General features: G+C 43.9%; 1 protein-coding gene across 2 annotated transcripts in view; it reads right to left on the reverse strand.

Moving 5' to 3' along the window:
• Lrguk (leucine rich repeats and guanylate kinase domain containing) overlaps positions 1–7,385 on the reverse strand; it is a 111,977-nt gene extending 104,592 nt beyond the window's left edge. For both annotated transcript variants that reach the window (XM_027391417.2, XM_027391413.2), the window contains exons 1-2: positions 7,110–7,385; positions 886–993 (exon numbers count right to left, since the gene is read on the reverse strand). In XM_027391417.2, the coding sequence (XP_027247218.1) occupies positions 886–993; positions 7,110–7,385 (384 nt within the window). The remainder of the gene's footprint in view (positions 1–885; positions 994–7,109) is intronic.
• Positions 7,386–19,827: the final 12,442 nt, after the last annotated feature.

Below are 19,827 nucleotides of genomic sequence, written 5' to 3' on the forward strand. Positions count from 1 at the left end.
AGAGGGCATCTCTGTACGGGTGTGGGTGCACATATCTGTAACCAGTGCACATATGTGTGTTTGTACATGAGCTGTGGAGGTGTCTTCTTCCATTGCCCTTCACCTTCTAGACTGAAGCAGTGTCTCTCACAGAACCTGGTGCTTTCCCTTTCAACTAGACAAGACTGCCATGCCAGCATGCCTGGGATCCGAACCCCAGCCTTCACACTTACAAAGCAAGCACTTGACCCCCTGAGCCAGCTCTCCAGCCCCTCGATGTCTTTTTTTTTTTTTAATGGAAGCAAAAAGAGTTGAATTATTTCCCTAGGGCCATGGGCAACAACAGAGAAGCTGAGCTGTGGGTGTTCAGCTCTTACATCCCTCTCGGCCAAAGCTGAGCCATGATTCTGTACTAGTCTAGGGCTAGGATTGAGATCCTGAAGACTGAAGAATAACGATAGATTCTTTAGTTCTAATGATAGGCGTCTTTATGAAAATAAAAGACAGCCCAAAGCTACTTATTTCTCGAGGGTAAGGAGAAAATCGGTATCAGAATACCTGGTTCCCTGGGACTCAGATAGAAAGTTAGGGAAAATTCTTACAGAGTTTTTGATTGGTTTTACAAATCCAAGTTCAAGCTCTTGAAGAAAGCATTGATTACTATAATATAGACTACTTAGGATGAAAGAGAGTGCAAGGAGAATGGAAAACAAAAGAATTGGGGGAGCTGATACTCGGATGGCTGAGGCTCTCTGAAGTCTAACATTTACATGCTCATCTCTCATCACTAATCTCCATCAAACATGAGGCCCTGAGGTTTAGCACCACTACAAAAGTCTTGAGTGCCAAAGAAAACCAATGTGATCTGTCCATGTTGCCAGCCTGCAATAGCCCTGTCATACTTACTGATAAATTTAGGTTGAGGTAGACCTGCTCGGTCCCAGGGCCTGACCACCCCAAATCACTGAGTGCTTCAGCCACGGCCTCCTCTCTCAGGATCCCATCAAAGTCCTCCTGCAGAAAGCAAATGGTGGACAAAGAACTTGCATTAGAAAGGCAACCGTCTACTTTGTCCTATCCAGCTCCCAGAGAAAAGGCTGCACGGAAGACATCACATACTATACACAGTTAAGCAAATGTCCATCAAAGCCACGTCTTGCTGCTACTGGCTTTTCAGGGGGTCACTTGCATGTGGTATTTGATGCTGAGAGAACACAGTGGCTATAGGAACATCAGTTCTAGTGGCCCCATGTAAGAGCTCTGTTCTTAAACTGCCAAATCTTCTGACAGCCCTGGAGTAGCCATTCTCATCCCCATTTTACACATGAAGTAACCAAGGTTTAGAGGTGACCCTGCTCAAAATGGCATGACAGTATGTGACAGAGCTGGAATAAAAACTCAATCTGCCCCAAGGTGATTCTGCATTGGGCTGCTTGCCCACACCTCGAAGGATGGTTATATCAAATGTAGCAATACTGTCTCGAAATCTGGTATTCTTGCTGAACAAATCAAGTCCTCAGTTCACTTTCTAGTATCTGTTTTTGTCAGATTCATCTAATCTACAATATGATTTCATGGGTGGCAGTCACTTCCATGAGGAGGTTTGTCCTTGGTCCAAAGTCAATGGATGGGCATGGCTCTTCCCCAGTAATGGCAGACAGAAGAGACAACATAACAGTCTATGTTGCATGGCCACTGCCTTGAACTCTATTACAGCCAGCATGACATTGACATCAGCATGACGGCAGAAAACACAGTCATCATTACAGCCACACTGATATATATGGTACTTAACCATGATGAACATATTAACTGTGATGGGAAAGCATCCACCCTTTAGTTCTTTACTAACCCAGGAGCCAAGAATGCTGTCTAGGTTGTTGGTCATGAGAACATAAGTATGGAGACTCCTGCTTCTCTAAGAGTTTTTTTTCCCCCAGGGAATATTGCCCCCATGGAGACAGTGAGTTTGAATCCCACCTCTGCCACGTGAGTTAGGGGAGGTAAAGCTTTCTCTGAGCTTTGTTCCTCCACTTTTAAACAGAAAGTATGTTTCTCTTTAAAGGTGATCTAGACACACCATTCCTCCAAAGTAGACTGCTTTTGGGATATTGATTGTTTTGAGCTGGAGGCACTTGAAAAAAAAAAAAAAAGCAAATGCAAGGGGAGGCTTTCTCTGAACTGCTTTTATCTACAGAGAGGCCGATCCTTCAAAAGGAACTCGGCTGTTATAAATCCCCTCCCCAGGAGTTTCATCAACTGGAGGAGAGTGACCCTTACCACAGGAGCAAAGAGAGGCTGACACCACAGTGAGGCAAGCTTTGTCACAACCTCTCATAGTTCCTGTCTATTCTAAGAGCCCTCGTATCTTTCCATAAAAGCGTTTGCCCCCCACCCTCCTAGGTGGCCTACATTCCCATTACCCCTCCCCTGTTAACATGATGTGTAAGCCCTCAAATCTCACGTAAAAAAGTTTCCAGGTCAGCAGCATGACTCAGTAGGTGGCGGCACTGGCCTCTAGCCCCGAGGACTTGGGTTTAGTCACCAGAACCCACATGACAGAAGAGAGTAAATCCCCACAAGTTGCCCCCTGACCTCCACACGTGTGCACATGCATGAAGAAAATAATGGTAATAGATTTTTTAAGCATTTATTTATCTTATGTGTGTGAGTGTTTTACCTATACACATGTATGCGTGTCATATGCATCCAGTCCCCAAGGAGGACAGAAGAGGGTGTTGGAAGCCCTGGACCACAGGTTATGGGTGGTTGTGAGCCACCAATTGGGTGCTAGGAACCAAACCAGGGTCCCCTACAAGAACAACAGTGCTCTATCTGCTGAATCATTTCTCCGGGACCTGTAATTGTCTGTCTGTCTGTCTGTCTGTCTGTCTATTGATCTATTTGTTTATTCATTTTTATCTGTGTGGGTGTTTTGCCTGCATGTTTGTCTGTGTACCACCTAAATACCTGGTGTCCGTAGAAGTCAGAAAAGGGCTTTGGATGCCCTGAAAGTAGAGTTACAGATAGGGTTATGAGCCACAATGTAGGGGCTGGAAATCAAAGCCGGGTCCTCCAGAAGAACAGCCAGTACACTTAGCCTCTGAGCCATCTCTGCAGCCCCCACTGGAATTCTAACTAACTATTCAGTGCTAGTGAAGCTGTGGTTATTGGAGGAAAATCTACAACGACCAATTTACTAACCCAAGGTATCCCCTAATAACAATCTATAAGCATCTGCCTTTATACCTACAGATAGCTATAGTCTTCACCCCTCACCAAGGAGACTTCTGTTTACAAAGATGGAGACCACTACAAAAAAAAAATAGTAAGGGCTTTTTTTAGTCTTGTTGGGGGGGTTGTTTTTTCCAAAAAATGGGTTTCTCTGTGTAGCTCTAGCTGTCCTGGAACTTGCTCTGTAGGCCAGGCTAGCCTCAAACTCAGAGATTCACCTGCCTCTGCCTCCCAAGTGCTGAGATTAAAGGCATGCACCACTACCACCTAGACTGTAATCGTTTTTTAAAAAATATTTTTCCTATGATATCCCTAATGCATGTAATATTAAAAATCAATATACCCATATCCCCCTCATCTATGTTAACCTGCCCACTATCACTTTGTATCATAGGTCCAGCTATGACAGCTAGATTAGGGAGGTCGTTTCTCACTTGCCCCTTCTTTTCATGTTTTAAGAATGAAAAAAATAATATACAGAAGATTCTTGGCACAGTGCCTGAAACACATCAATTGTTTCAATAAATGTACTATGTGCCAATGTCCCATAGCTGTCACCCCTGCTCACAAGCAGGGAAGATACCTATGCCTATACATGAAGTGCCGATGTCCTATGTAAGCCCCAGGAGGTAGTGGGGCGGAGGTGATGCTGCCTTCCTCCCAAATCCCCACCTAGAGCTCTGAGGGTCATCTGACCTCACTCCATTCCTTACTTATGCTAGCAGGAAGGGCCTGACTGTCACCATAGCCATGGACATCAGACTCTGCACAACTGCCAGAATTTTCTCAGATCCCTGAAGCAAGGCTCCACACAGTAAGCCCCTCTTTAACCTACTTGGTAGTCTCAAGCAGTCCCTTAGTCCGGACTCTGGCTGTTCCCCTAGAGATATCGCTAGAACCCTACTAGCCTCTTATCTAAATGTACCTGATCAGCAGAGAAATGCTTAAAATATCAAGTGTGTGTTGTCCCTGCATGGAGCAGAGCCCTCTACAACCTAGCCCCATCTCAGCCGCTTTTTTCTGCCCTTACCTGAGTGCAGCTTTACCTATCTCCCTATGTGACGCTTTAGGTGCTAATTGCTTGACTTACTCTTAAGTCGTTCTGAGAGCAGGGACCATGTATGTCTTCACGTTTTCACCTTCTATTTTAACTGCTGTTATTATTTATTACATCTATAACTCCTGAGAATCTATCTACCAGACACTATTATATTGAAAACTTTGAAGTAGTTTCTTACTAAATTGGAAGTCATGGGTTTCTGTAGTGTAGTGGTTATCACGTTTATCTGACATTCAAAGGGTCCCTGGTTTGAAACTAAGTGGAAACTAAACCTGAAGTCTATAACTATCACAATGAGTAGGCATGATTGCTCACCTTGAGTTACTGGCAAAGGGTGGTTTTTCCTGCTCCAAATTTTGGGTCAAGACATGGTCAAAGTGTGCTTTCTAGTAAGCAATCACTCCATATATGTTTGTTCAATAAGGCTAAAATCACTTAATGGGTTACAGGTAGCAGTTAAAAATGTGAGTTACTAGTATAGTATCAGGACTATATTTAAAATTTTATTAAATTTTTACTTGTATGTGTGTTTGTGCACACGCACACACTCCATGGCACAGGTCTGGAAGTCATAGGACAAATTTGGGGAGTCAAGTCTCTTCTTCCATCAGGTGGGTCAGGAGCTTGAACTCAGGTCATGAGGCTTGGCAGCAAGTGTCTTCACCTGCAAAGTCCTCCCACCTGCTCTATGCTAAGCATTTTACATAAAGGATATCATTTACTTACCCTATGAGACAAGGAGGACTACCAAACTGGTATTTTGAGTTCTAGACAAGCTAAGGAACTTATTCAAAATCTTGCTACTAACAAGAGGCTAACCCAGGTCTCAACCACAGGTCTTTCATCCCAAAGGGAGTGCTCCAGACAGCTGGTCTCAACCACTTCTCTTAAATTCACAGGGCTTCTGGAGTTTGAAGCTAGCCAAATTATTACCAGTAATCAGGGGAAGATTCGGGAGAGAAACCACCCAACATGAACATACACTTCTAAATAACGTTTCAGTTCGTTCCACATTTTAAAACTTAAGCAAATACCATGCAAAGCCAAAGCCAGTATCCATATTTAGAATGTAACTGGAATGAGTAATAAACTTTTCCTCAACATATTCCCTAAACCAGCAAGGACTAACCAGTTGATGGGCACCTTCGTTCGATGGCTTGTTAATGACGTGCTGAAGACACATTAACGATTGCACTAATGAACCCATAGCCAAGGAGCCTGTGCTAATTAGAATCATAAAGTACGCTGGTGGTTCATTTGTGAATTCCTCTGGGGTAGAAGGTGGTGGAAACCATACAAACATTTCAAAGGAGCAAAAACACCGCTGCCATTTGGGGTAGTCATAAACCAAAGGCAGTAAAATTAACCAACAAAGGAAGAATAAAATAAATAATGGCTTTTTGTTTGTTTAAGGTTGTTTTATTATTATTATTATCATTCTTTTATGATAAAAGGTGTGCGCCACCACCGCCCGGCTATTACTATTATTTTTAAGGCAGGGTCTCACTGTGTGGTTCTGTCATCAAGGTTCATAGCTAATGGCTATGTAAACCAGGATGACCGCTAACTCATGACAGCCTTCTTATCTCTGCCTGCCAGTGCAGGGAGTGTAGGCAGGCACACCATTTCTGGTACACATCTACCATCAACTTCAAGCAAAATTAGAATGTAACTAGACCACAAAGAGAGAAGCATAAAAAGAAAGACAAATTGAGGGCTACGGAGGTGGGGGGGGGGGAGATCGGCCAAATAGTTAAAGTGGACAAAAGGGCCCAAGGAAGAGCAGAATTAGAGTAACAGAAGGTTAGATGGGGAACCAGAAAAGGAGCTTGTGCAAGGGGACAGGCATGAGGAGAAAGCTATTTGACAGCAGGGATAAAGTTGACTAGGAAATGACCCATAGATGTGAAGACGTTGGAGCAGTTTATATGCTGGAGGAAAAGAAAATAAGGGGATCCAATGTAAAGGTAAAAATTGAAATCAAGAAAAAAATATCGATTCTGATAGCTAAAACCAAGAGAAAAGCCTAACTCTGTATGGGAGGGGAACAAATCAATTTATGATTTTGAAAAAGAACAATTGTTTGAAAGCAATAAAAGGAAGGAACGGAATGCAGAGAGGAAAGGGAGAAGAGGGCAAGAAAGCACAGCAAAGTGTGTGGGAATTCAGTCAAGCATTAGAGAGAAGGTGGCTTAGGTGAGCAGAGAGCTGACCGTTGAAAAATAGTTGAGGTGGGAATGTTGGGAACACTCCCATCACCCAAATAAGCTCATGAGTGAGTGTGAGCTGCTGTGGCTCCCTTCTTGACCAGGAAGTGTGGTGAGTATACGCTTTAAGGGGCATATACCTCTCGCAGAACTAATATATAAAACTTTTAAGTTATTTGGTCTTTGACGGAGAATTTAGATTATTAAAAAAGAAAACAGCTTTTTTCACCCTGGAGGAAGGAGGAAGATGAGCCCACAACTGGGAAGAGTGCAGAGTCCTTCCGTTTGGAGGGACATGCTGGGGATATCAAAAACCAGCTCTTGCCTCTTGAGTGTCTAAGGTAATAACTTTGTCAAGGGGGTAATTCTGAAAGCATTAAACCCTCCAGACAAGTACACAGTTATTTTGTTTTCATAATAGCAGCGTGTAATCTGATACAAAAGAAACCATGGAAAGAAAGTGGACATTGGGAGGGTTTCGGCTCCCTGCGCCCTGGCCCCCAGACAAGAGGTAAAGGACACCACAAACAGGAGAGCAGGAAAGATGAGCAGGACAGGCAGTCTGGGGAGGAGAAGCGCAGAAGCCAGCCGCCACCGAGCCCCCCGGGTGAGAGTGGGGGAAGGCACACCTCCAGATTCATTATTTCGGACTCTACGGACTCCTCCGACTCCTCTTCGCCGTGACGGTCCTCCGCTTCCTGAGAGCGCTGCATCAGCTGCTCGAGGAGGAAGGAGGAGGCGCTTCTGTAAGTCCCCTTCGATTTCTGTCCCATGGGAAAAGGAGGCCATGGTGTCCGACGATGTTTTGCTGCGAGCGCTCGGATCGTCTGGATGACAGCGCAAGAGAGGCCTCCCTGGAGAGAGGACGCTTTCCCTCTGGAGGAACCTTTCTCGGAGGCCGCCATCTTGTTTACACGCGTTGCCTAGGAGACTGGCGTCCGGTCCAGAGGCGCCGCTAAGACTTCTGGGAGTTGTAGTCCTATCTTCGAGGCTTGCTCAGTCTTTCGGGGTCTCGGTGGGCAGTCACTTTTGCACTACTTTCCCCTGCGGCTTCTTTTACTTTCCTCTCGTCAGTAGGGTTCAGTCGCTAGTTTTGTTCCTTTTTTGTTGTGTTTTTCTTTTCTTCTTTTTTAAAATTTATTTATTTAGTATGTATACAGTATTCTGCCTGCATGTATTCCTCATGCCAGAAGAGGGCACCAGATCTCATTACAGATGGTTGTGAGCCACCATGTAGTTGCTGGGAATTGAACTCAGAACCTTCGGAAGAGCAACCTCTGAGACATCTCTCCAGTCCTTGCTTGTGATTTTCATCCCCCTCTCTACCCCTTTTCTTTGTCTCCAACTATCTGTCTTAGAACTTGTTCACCTCACATTTGGTAACATTCACACAAGCATCTCCAGTCTTGCTTCATCCCCACCATCGAACTTTGGAAGTGTCTTAGTTAGGATTTCTATTGCCCAGACAAAACACCGTGACCAAAAGGCAAGTTGGGAAAGAAAGGTTTTATTTGGCTTATGGTTCCATGTTGCTGTTCATCACTGAAGAGAGTCAGGACAGGAACGCAAACCACAGCATTCTAGAGGCAGGAGCTGATGCAGAGGCCTGGAGAGGTGCTGCTAACTGGCTGGCTCCCCATGGCTTGCTCAGCCCGCTTTCCTATATAGAACCCAAGACTGCCACCCCAGGGTGGCACCACCCACCAGGGGCTGGGTCCTCCCCTATTCATCACTAATTGAGAAAATGCCGTACTGCTGGATCTCATGGAGGCATTTCCTCTAAGGAGGCGCCTTCCTCTCTGATGCTTCTGTGTCAACTTGACATAAAACTAGCCAGAACAGTAAGGGTTTGACATCCCTAATTCTGTCAGTGGGAAAGCTGGTAAAGTTGAAATTTAGAGCTACCGCAGAGCGCGGTGGGAGGAGGTGAGGGGGTGATGTAGCCGACTTAGAAGACCTGACTCCTCTCCTTTTCCTTTCATTGTGGATAATGAAGAGAAACTACCAAAGGACTTCTGAAAGCTCATTTGCAGTTAATTTACATTCCTGGCTAACTCTAAGCCTGGTCTTTTGGGGGAGGGGAACTAACCACGGGAGGGTGGGAGGAGTGGAGAGAAGGAAAGAGAGTGAATCCAACTGACAGTGTATCTGAACGCCTCTGAAGAGCTGTTAGCATCCCATAAATAATTATATTAGTCAGGTGACTTGCATTGGTAATTATTTTTATCCTATTGAATAGAATAGCTCTCTTTACATTTTATAAATGTTCTTCTTGCAGGATGACAGAGCATGGTTTTATGCGAGTGTGATTTTTTATGAAACCCAAATCCTATAGCTGTAAGCTCCGAAAAAAAAAAACAAAAACAAAAAACAAACAAACAAAAAATACGTGGTAACTATTATTGCTATATAATGATGACAATAGAGATCCTCACAGGGAAGTTGTCCTCATGCTCTGGCCTTGCAGGGCCTTTTCTCCACGCTTCAGTGACAGCAGTTACAAATACAAAATGATCCTGCCGATGGTAGTCAGGGGAGAAGGAGAGAAAAATCCTTATGGACACTATCCATTGACTATTAGCTGTTTTAGTGCTTGAGGGACCATTAAAACTGACATAAAGCTTTCAGAATTACCTTCCTTCATTATCTTGCTGCTCATAACTGTAAAGGACACAAAGTGTCTCTCTGCTAGGCTGGCCTTGCTTCTTACTCCTTTTTCTAGTAGGTACAGATTCTGACAAGGGATTTCTCTCCAACCTCTTTGCCTTAGGGTCTGGCTCCACCTAACTAGGAAGACTGGACTATTTTCTCTCCTCTTGCAGAAATGATAATAACACAAACAAACCCTATGTGTGTTTCCAATAACTTAACCTACATTTGTAATGGAGAGAACTTTGCCAATGGCAATCTACTGAGAAAAGTGTCTTAATTTAGATCTGGGGTCTGTCAAAGAATAATTCCAAAACATGAAAACATGTTTGTCATGCAAACAAAGAGTGAAACACGGGGAAAGATACTGTTCAAGATACTGGCAACTGTACTCGGAATTCAAAGAGAAGGAATTTGGAAGTAAGTTTGTTAAGTCTATTGTTAGAAATGTTTGAGGTTCCAAAGACAGAGACCATCATTCCAATTGAAGTGTTTCAACAAGGTAAAACTTTACTCTGGTTCAGGGGGGTGAACTAGAAAGGATGACCGCACAGACACAGAGACAGGAAGTAGAGATGTGTTTATTCTAACTCAGGTGGTAACTGTGTCTTTTCCCCATTGGCTGAGATCTGACTTCTGTCTCCCCAGGTTGGACAGTTTTTAAAAAATCAGAGCAAGATAAATGAAGGTGGAAGGGGGCTAATGACTTTAACCTGAGAATGTGGAGAGGGTCTTTGTGCAAACAAAGGTTTTATTAGGTGGGGGTATTAAAACACTTGCATAAAGTCTTACTGGGTGGGGAAGATAAAAGATCTGAATTCCTTACCCTAAACAAAGTTTTATAGTTGCATAGCACTTGGTAGAAAAGACTCATATTTAATATTTCTTACTGAGACAAAACTGGTTAATGCCCTACGACACAATAAAACCCAGCCTTTGGCAGGTAATATTGCTATGCATTTGGTCTCTTCATTTCTTCATTTTCACACCTACCTTTATCTGCAGTTGACAGGGAGGGTCATTGAGGCTCAAGGGAGTTCAACAACTGAAATAATAGTGACTCTCCTGTGTGTGTGTGTGTGTGTGTGTGTGTGTGTGTGTGTGTGTGTGTGCCTCTGTGTGTGTGTGTGTATGCGCATGCAAACAAGCAAACAAACAAAAACCTAATGTAGAGGGACCATCTCCACAGTCTACCTTCAGCTACAACTTTTTGCAGATGTAAAAAAGCAATCAAAAAAGAAAAGGAAGGAAGGAGAGAGGGAGGGAGGAGGGACGGAGGAAGAAAGGAAGGAAAAGAAAAGAAAACTTCCCTGAAAGACTCATAAAAACTTTACAGCCAGGCGGTGGTGGCTTTAATTCCATCACTCAGGGGCAGATCTCTGTGAGTTCCAGGCCAGCCTGGTATACAGAGCAAGTTCTAGGACAGCCAGAGCTGTTACACAGAGAAACCCTGTCTAGAAAAACAACAACAACAACAAAACAAACAAACAAACAAAAACCTTACGGTCAAGGTTCTTCAGTATGACTAAAGAATCCTCTTTCATGTGGACTCAGGACACGTTAGACTCAGAAGGAACCAAAAGTCCATCTGAAAAGCAACTCCTTCTACAGAGCAATTGATGGTCTTCCAGGAGCAGTGACTTTCTTCAGACTGCCTAAGCTTGGACTGCTTGGTGCTCACCAATGTGCCTGCCAAACTGGAATTATGTTACTGTATGTCTTATTTTGGAATTCTGCACATCAAAATAGAAGGTTTTGTCTTTGTAAATTGTCTTGATACAAACCTAGGCACTTCTGGAAAGAGAGGATCTTAATTGAGAAAATGCCTCTGTAAGATTGGCCCACAGGCAAGTCTTTGTGATCTTGTCTTGATTAATGATTGATGAGAGAGGGCCCATCCCATAAGGGAGGGTGCCACTCCAGGGCAAGTGGTCCTGAATTGCTTATGCAGGCTGAGCAAGCTAGTAAGCCATTTTCCTCCATAGCCTCTGCTTCACTTACTGTCTCCTGGTTCCTTGCCTCGAGTACCTGCCCTGACTTCCCTCGGTGATGGAATGTGACCTGAGAGCTATAAGCTGAGATAAACCCTTTTCTCCCCAACTTGCTTTTAGTTATGGTGTTTCACCACAGCAATAGCAGCCCTAAGACATCAGGTAAAGAGAATAACACTGAGCAGAGGGTAGGATCTGAGGGAACAGTGTGTTTTGTTGAAACTCTTTCAGTTAGTATAAAACACCAGTATTTTGCATCCATGTATCCACAGCTTCCTATAAACCAGAACTATAAGAGATGGGGGGCGGGAGGGGGGGCTGCTTGAGTGCATTTGTGTGTGTAAAGATGCCAAGGCCAGAGATAGGGTTAGGGTTAGGGTTGGGCTAGACCAAGGCAGTAGGGCTTTCTCTGTTAGCTCTGGGTCCTTATTCACTGGGAGAAATGAGAACACAGAAGGGTGGCACCATAAAACATGTAACTCTCTCAAGGCGGCACCCAGGGCAGGAAGCTGTTGGCAAAAAATCCAGTTACCCCTGTGTTGGGAAGAGTTTGCTAACCCTGGCTTTGGCTGCTTGCTGTCTTTCTCTCAGTGCTATTAACTCTTCCCCTCATTTTTCTGAGTATAGCTGGTATCTTCCCCTTTCTGGAGCCAGCACTCTAACCTAAGACCTTGCCTCTTTGAAAAAACAGAGAAGGCAAGGTGGATCTTCTGCTGCCTGAATTTAGAAAGACAGCCAGAAGGTGGGTCTTGAGTAAAGCGAAGGGTGTGTCTCTCCTTCCTCTCCACATGCTCTCTTTCCCCCGTTTTGTATTAGGAAATGGTGCTTCTGAAGAAGTATGTTGAGACTGGAACACTTTGAACTCGAGGTAATTGTGCGTGTGTATGGGGTAGGTACTGTTTCTGGTTTTAAAGGTGTTGTGGGAATTCATTCCATCGATAGTTTGGGGGGACCAGTCTTAGGGCGTGGTTTCTGTGTGCAGACATGATCTCTTATAAGAAGGGGTTTCTCTCCGCTCTCTTGTGTGGTGGTTGGAGATCTGATTGCAGCGTCCATGGACCCTAAGGCAGAACAGAAGACAGCAGCAACTCTACCTTATTTGTGAGTGTTCTCTCAATAAATATTTGATATTTGATATCCTTTTATTCTGGTTCTCATGGACTCACTTACCCTTGCCTACATAAAGGTTTTGAAAGACCCCCCGAAGAGGTACTTTCGTAGAGGGAGACCCACACCCAGGAATCAGCGAGGCCACGAACTGGATGCAAAAAACAAGAGGCTTTATTGGAGACGCGGGTACCCGGGGCGACTTAGCTTCTGTGTGGCTAAGCGCCCCGAGCCAAGGGAAAGGGGTCCTTATATAGGGAAAAAGGCGCAAGCTAGGAGCAGGGATTCTATTGGATAATTCTAATGAGGCATTGTACAGAGCTATTCCCATTGGTCAATGTATATGAGGCGCTATACAGGGTTATTCAAATGAGGCAAAGTACAGAGTTATTCAAATGAGGTGAAACACAGAGTCTTTCAAATGAGGCGAAATACAGAATCATTTCTATTGGATGGTTCAAATAAGACACAGAGCCATTCCAGATCAGCATATTCTCAAGGTCTGGTGTCTGGTACAACAGACTCAATTCCCCCCCCTCCGCGTCCAGATGGCTGACCTTGGGGGCGGAGACCTTGGGACGGAGTGTTTCTCATCGGGCGGGGCTCAGGGGCAGGGCTCCAGGCCGGCTCACTTGGTGTTCGTTCTCGTGCCGGCCCACCTGGTGCTCGTTCTCGGGCCTGCCCACCTGGTGCTCGTTGCTCGGCCCCAGCCCCGAGGCGCGGTGCCAGGCGGGGCGGGCCGGGGGCGCGAGCCCTGCCGGGGTGAAGGCTTGGGAGGCCCCAGCAGCTTCAGGGCAGGGGGCTCAGGGGCATTTCGAGCGGGTCTTTCAGTTTTATCTTAGTTAGGATTCCTATTAGTATGAAGAGACACCATGACCATGTCAACCCTTGTAAAGGAAAACACTTAATTGGGGCTGGCTTACAGTAGAGATTTAGTCCATTATGGTCATGGCAGGAAGCATGGCAACATGCAGGTAGACATGGTGCTGAGAGTTCTACATCCAGATTGACAGGCAACAGTAAGAGAGATTGCCACACTGGGCCTGGCTAGAGCATCTGAAACCTCTAAGCCTGCCCCCTGTGATACACTGCCTCCAAAAAAGCCACACCTATTCCAGCAAGGCCACACCTCCTAATCATGCCACTCCCATGGGCCTATGGAAACCATTTTCTTGCAAACCGCCAGATTTTTCTTAACATTTGGTTTATTTTGAAAGTTTTATACGTGAGTACTGTATTTGCATTATTTCCACTCTCCCTCTCTCACCTCCAGTTCCTCCCATATCCTCGCCACTCCTCCTCAAATTCACGACCTCTTCTTTATTGTTTTACATACACAATTCTCTCCCTAAATACAACGTGCAGTGTGGCTGGGAAAGCCTCACAAGGCCGGCTCCTAGAGCTATAGGCAGTTAATGGCTGCTAAGAGAGGGAGAACCAGGGATAAGTTCCCTGTGGTGAATGAAAAGCATTTGAATACTTGGTCCCTAGTTGGTGGTCCTGTTTGGGTAGGTTTAGGAGGTATGGCCCTGCTGGAGGAAGTGAATCACTGGGGCCAAAGTTTGCTCTGTCTGTTTCTTCGTTGTGGGTTCTGATGTGAGCTCTCCACTGTTCTAGGCTGTGTCTGGGGCTTGCTGCCATGCCTCCTTGCAGTGATGGTATTGGCCTCTGAACTTGGCCTTGTCATTAGCACTGGCCAAGAGAACTGCAGACAATGTGGCACCGGCAGAGACTTGTCCATGCTTGGCCATCAGGATGTTCTTTCCTGTGGCTATTGGACATTCTGAGACTAGACTGTGCAAACACTTGGGATAGTTACTAAATAGCCAAAAGCACTGGGCCCAATATCCCACGGTCTTAGCCACTGGCCTCCCATCAACGAATATGTGAACATGGGCAGTGTAGACTTTCTGGTACCAGAAGACTCACCAGCCAGTCAAGATGTATGGATCTGAATGACCCAAAGGGACATTGCAGACAATTCAAAGAATGATGGTGATGCCCCTGTGGCTGTAAGCCACTGAGCTCTGGGGGTTTGAAAGGCAGCAGAAATTGCCTCATACAAACAGAGCTTCAATTGCCCACTGTCCCATCCAACAGATGCAGGTTAAAACCTTTATTTTGTAAGTCTTGCTGAAGTGACTAATCCCATATTAGCCTTTGATACTATGGGACCTACCTTCTTACTGAATGGATCTTTGCTAATCAGCTACAAAAAAAGACTACCAATCTTCCCAAGTGAATGAATTGGTAGTTGTGGTTCTTCAGAAAAACAGAATGGGTAGTATGTATCACACACACACACACACACACACACACACACACACACACACACAGTTGTGTGTGTTCAAGATATAGATGTGCAAATGTGTTCCTAGATAAAATAAGAAGTTAGTTTCCACAGATGTGAAGCCTTTGAAGTCCACAACCTGCGAGCAACAAGCAGGAGACCAGGGAGCAAGGGAAACTACTTGGAATATTTGAAGGCCTGAGGATCAAGAGTGCTGATAGTGTAAGTTCAAGAATAGGGACAAATCAAAGCCCCAGCTCAAGGAGGCAGTAGAAGAAATTTCCTCCTACTCGGGCCTACTTTGTCCCATTGAGGTCTTCAGTTGGTTGAACAAGCCCTCATGTCGAAAAAGGCAGTCTGTGTTGCACAGCCCGCCACACCATAAGCTCATCTCATCCTGCAACACCCTCACACATTCACACAGAAAAATATTTGACCAAATATGTATGCACCCCATGGCCCAGGTAAAACATAAAAATGACTGTCCTGGCAAGTGGAACTCTAAGTAAATGACAGAAATCTATGAAAGGGAAAGAACCCAACGTCATTACTACTGTTCTAGTGGCCTCCTCGACGACCAGTTAGACTCTGAATGTTTTGCCTGGACACCCTGGCATTTCATGCACTACAGTGTGCATAACACTCCTGCTTCCCCTTTGGTTTTATGAAGATGCAAACCACTATAAATATCAGTAAATATTAAAAAGCCTAGGACTGCATCAGTTACTGTTATCAGCATTATGACATAAGTACCCAAGAAAAAAGACTTAAAGGAAGAATTACATATTCATGGGGGCAAAAGTGTGTGGTAGAAAAGAGCATGGTGCTTCATGGCCAAAAGGAAAGTGAGAATTAGAGACAGAAAGGGGCCAGGAACAAGTTACCCTAAGAAACCTCTTCCCAGTGACCTAGTTTATCCAACTAAATCTCACCTACTAAAATTTCTAGAACATCCCCAAATCTTGCCACTATTCAGGACCAAGCATTCCAAGCATTAGCCTGGTGTCATGTGTGCGGGTGAGGGCACATTTATAGTGTCACACCATCACAAGGATGCACATAGAATTAATAACAATAAGAGCCATGCTTGGACAGGAGAGGTGTCAAGCGCAGTCACTGTCCTACCTGAGGACTCAAGTTTGGTTCTCAGGACCCACACTGGAGGGCTCACCAGCTGCCTTTTATCTCATGCTCCAAGGGATCCAACACCCTCTCTGGCTTCCACAAGTACCTGCATGGCAGACTCTCAAACAAACACATCCACATAAATAAAAATAAATCTTAAAAGAACCATGCTTGCATGGAAAAGTATAACAGAAAACAGGCAGCCTGGAATTTCTTTTCCCTTCGAAACATTAGAATTTCAAAGAGAAAATGGATGGTATGGAGAAAGCCTGACCCTGAGCTGTGCTGTAGGGTCTTTGGTGAGTCATAGGACATTTCATTGTCAGCATACATTTCCAGGGAACAAAAACTACAACCATCAGAGTAGGACAGAAGCCTAGCCATGGCCCTTCATTGCTCTTAGATACCCAAGTGGGAAAATTTGTATTTGAATTATTTATCTGATTTATAAAGAGATGCGCAGACACAAAAAGCTCTGTGTATGCATAATATTTTCGTTATAAATAACTAGAGGCTTAGGGTATTTTTCAAAGCTCATTAATTATTGAGATTGCCTCCAGCAGCTCTCCTTGGCATGGTTTGATTTTTGTTCCTGGCCAAATAAAAGTACTCAAGAGTCCACCATGACTGAACTTATTCAGGAAGTAATTTATGGCCTCTTCAAAATTCTAAATAAAAGTCATTTTGGAGAAATTGAATTTCACCTCTTTCTATACTAAGTAACTCTTCATAGCATGCTTTTTAAAAAATGTGGGATTTGTCATTTGAGCATCTTTAAGTGTGTACTTCCGGGGCATCCATGTGTTTGCACCTCTGTACCACCATCAGCACCAACCATCTCCTGGACTCTTTCATCTTCCCAAGCTGAAGCTCTACACCAATTAGGTAACATTTCAGTTGTCTTCATTCTACTTTCTGTCTCTAGGAATTTAGGTATTGTGATGGTCAATGTGGTCAACTCAACAGGATCTAGACTCACTGAAGACAGTCCTCTGGGTCTGTCTGTAGGCGATTATCTAGATTCGGATAATTGAGGTGGAAAAGGCCCACCCTAATTGTGAGTGGTACCATTGTATGGGTTAGGGTTTTGGACTGAATAAATGGGAGGAAGAGAGCTAAACACAAACATTAATCTCTCTGTGTTTCCCGACTATATGTAGATGAAATGTGTCCAGCTGCCTCAATCATGGCAGCAAAGGGCACAGCTGCCAAAGCAGGGAGCGGAGAGCTAACATCCTCAAGTATGAGCAAGAAGCAGAGAGAGCCAACTGGAGGTGATGTGAGGCTTTTACCCTCGAGGCCCACCCCTGGGGACATACTTCCTACAGTAATGCTGGAGGACTCAGTCCTCTCCAAAGAGTATCATCAAATGGGGACTGCGTGTTCAATACATGAACCTATGGGGGCATTTCTCATTCAAATCACCACAAATTCCTTGCTTTGGTGAAAGAGAGCAGAATACTAGGTAAGTAGTGCTATGAAGATGGGTTTGCCAAAATCTCTTCAAGATCCCATTTCCAGTGTTTGCAGCATAAACTCAGAAGTGCAATTGTTAGACACATGTAATTACATGAGAGCATTCCCGACCAAACTGCACAAGGTTTCCAATGTTTTAAATTTATCTTATGTCCAAGAGTGTTTTGTTCACATGTATGCTTGGAGTTCAGAAGACATCCTGGAGCCTGAGTTGTGGATGATTGAGACCAACATGTGGGTGCTGGAAATTGAACTTAGGTTCTCTCAAGACCATAAAATCCTCTTAACCACCGAGCCATCTCTCCAGCCTCAAGTTTTTAATTTTTTTTTTTACATCTTCCCCAATGCTTATTATTTTCTATTTCGCTTGTAGCAATCCTAGTAAGTATGAAGTTTTATTAAATTGTGACTTTGATCTAATTTCCTTAATAACTACTGATACACAATTTTATGTGCTTCTTGGCCATTTACAGATCTTCTTTGGCAAAGTGTCTTTTCAAGCCCTTTCCATTTTTAAATTTGGCCTTTTTAAGTTTTAGGGGTTCTTATTCAGAAAATTGCCAAATCCAATGACATAAAACTTTGCTCTGTTTTAATTTAAAAATTCAGTTTCACACTTATATAATTAACAATTATATATAGCTCAGCTATACATATTGTCAGACAATGTAAGTGTACACTGTGAAATGATCGCCACAGTCAAGCCTATGAACACACCCACCACTTCTGATAGTTACTTTTCTTTTTATTCTTTCCTTCCTCTCTCCCTCCTTCCCATTCCTGTGTGTGTGTGTGTGTGTGTGTGTGTGTGTGTGTGTGTAACAATTACGCTCTACCCTCTTAAGTTGCAAATTTAAGTATGCAATACAGTTTTGTTAATTAAGATTACCACCCTATATGTCAGAATGCTAGAACTTATTCATCTTGCCTGAAACTATACCCTGTGACCTACATCTCTCTTCTTGCCCTCTCCCCAAGCCTATGAAAACTGCCATTTATTCTGTTAGTTTAATTGATTTTGAAAGTCAACATATGAGATTGTACATGATTTCATCTTTCTGTCTGGCCTATTCGCTTACTCCAGATTCACCCATGGCATTGTAAATGGCAGGCTTCTCTGACTGTACGTTCATATGTATGTATGTATGTATGTATGTATGCATGTATGTATATGTCATAGTTTTCTTTATTCATTCTGGATCATATGTTAGTTTTAGTTTTGCCATTAAGCAGTACTTGTCACCAACCTTAGCCTAAGCTTCCTTCCTTACTAGCCCAATTCTCTACAGAATTCTGAGTGAGCCTAATGTTTCCTGCCTGGCCCTGCCTGGTAGGAATGGTAAGTCAGCATAAACATAAACATGTTATTTGAAGGGAGCCAGCGGAAGTAATTAGTCCAAAGAGATACTCACCTTGGTACTTGACATCCTGTTTTGAAGTTGCGGGTTTAGTGACAGAGGCCAGAAGTCTCATGCTGTCTTCCTTTAGCCTCTTCGTCTTTTCTTCATCTTCTCCTCTTCCTCTTTCTCCTCGTATCCCTCTTCCTCTCCCACATTTATTCACTAGTTTATGCCTGTCTGCATATATGTACACACATGTGCCTCCCATGACACACGCGTGGTGAGAGGACAATTTGTGTGAGTCTGTTCTCTTGTTCCACGAGTGGATCCTGCGTATCAAACTCAGGTCCTCAGGTGTGGTGGGCGTTTCCACCTGCTCAGCCATCCCACCATCCCATGTTTTTCCTTTCTTTGTCCTTTCTCTTCTTTTTCTCCTCTTGCTCCTTCTGTCTCTTCTTTTTTTATTTCTTTGCATGGGGAAGAGTAATACCAAAGGAGGAGTTAAAGAATGGGAAATACTAATGTTTTCCTTTTTTTTTTTTAAATGTACTGAATTACATAAGGCCGTTCTCAGTATCTAATGTTTTTCCTTGTAAAGGCTAAGATTTCAAAGGGAAAACACAATATGAAAGAGAGCCCCTGGTTAGCACTGATTAAAGTACTTATTAAAAGCTGACTAGTAATAAGAGTTTATACTATCAGAGATCTAATGCAACTACAGATGGAGCACAGGCGTCTTGGAAGTTAAGCATCAGGCTGGAGTGTAGCTTCCAAGGACAGCATGTATCCAGCATGCCCCAGCCCTGGCTCAAACCCCAGCACCAAGTGGGGTTGAGGAGATGAGGTTTTGGTGGGTTATTTTTGTTTTGTTTTGTTTTGGATCTATTTATTTATTGTGTATACAGCATCTGTCTGTATTTCTGCAGGCCAGAAGAGGGTGCCAGATCTCATTACAGATGGTTGTGAGCCACCATGTGGGTGCTGGGAACTGAACCCAGGTCTTTTGGAAGAGCAGCCCATGCTCTTAACCACTGAGCTGTGTCTCCAGCCCCAAGATGTAGCTCCTTAATGCACTACACATTTCTAAGCCAATCAAGCTGACAACCAGAATTACCCATCATAGGTGGAAATAATCTACTATGTTTGGGATATTTTGTAAACCTAACCTCTTCCAAAGTTACATGAGTAAATTCTAATCCTTTGGCCTCTCCAAAATTACTCGCTCTTTTAAAAAAATTTAATAGATATGAATCATAGTTTAAAATATAAAGATCATGTCCCTGACCAATCAGCTCCTCCTTACACAAATAATGATTTAAAGTAAGAGTCGACTTTTGAATTTGATTCCTATCCACCCATCTGACCATTT

Source organism: Cricetulus griseus, assembly GCF_003668045.3.
Source record: "Cricetulus griseus strain 17A/GY chromosome 1 unlocalized genomic scaffold, alternate assembly CriGri-PICRH-1.0 chr1_0, whole genome shotgun sequence".
Taxonomy (NCBI): domain Eukaryota; kingdom Metazoa; phylum Chordata; class Mammalia; order Rodentia; family Cricetidae; genus Cricetulus; species Cricetulus griseus.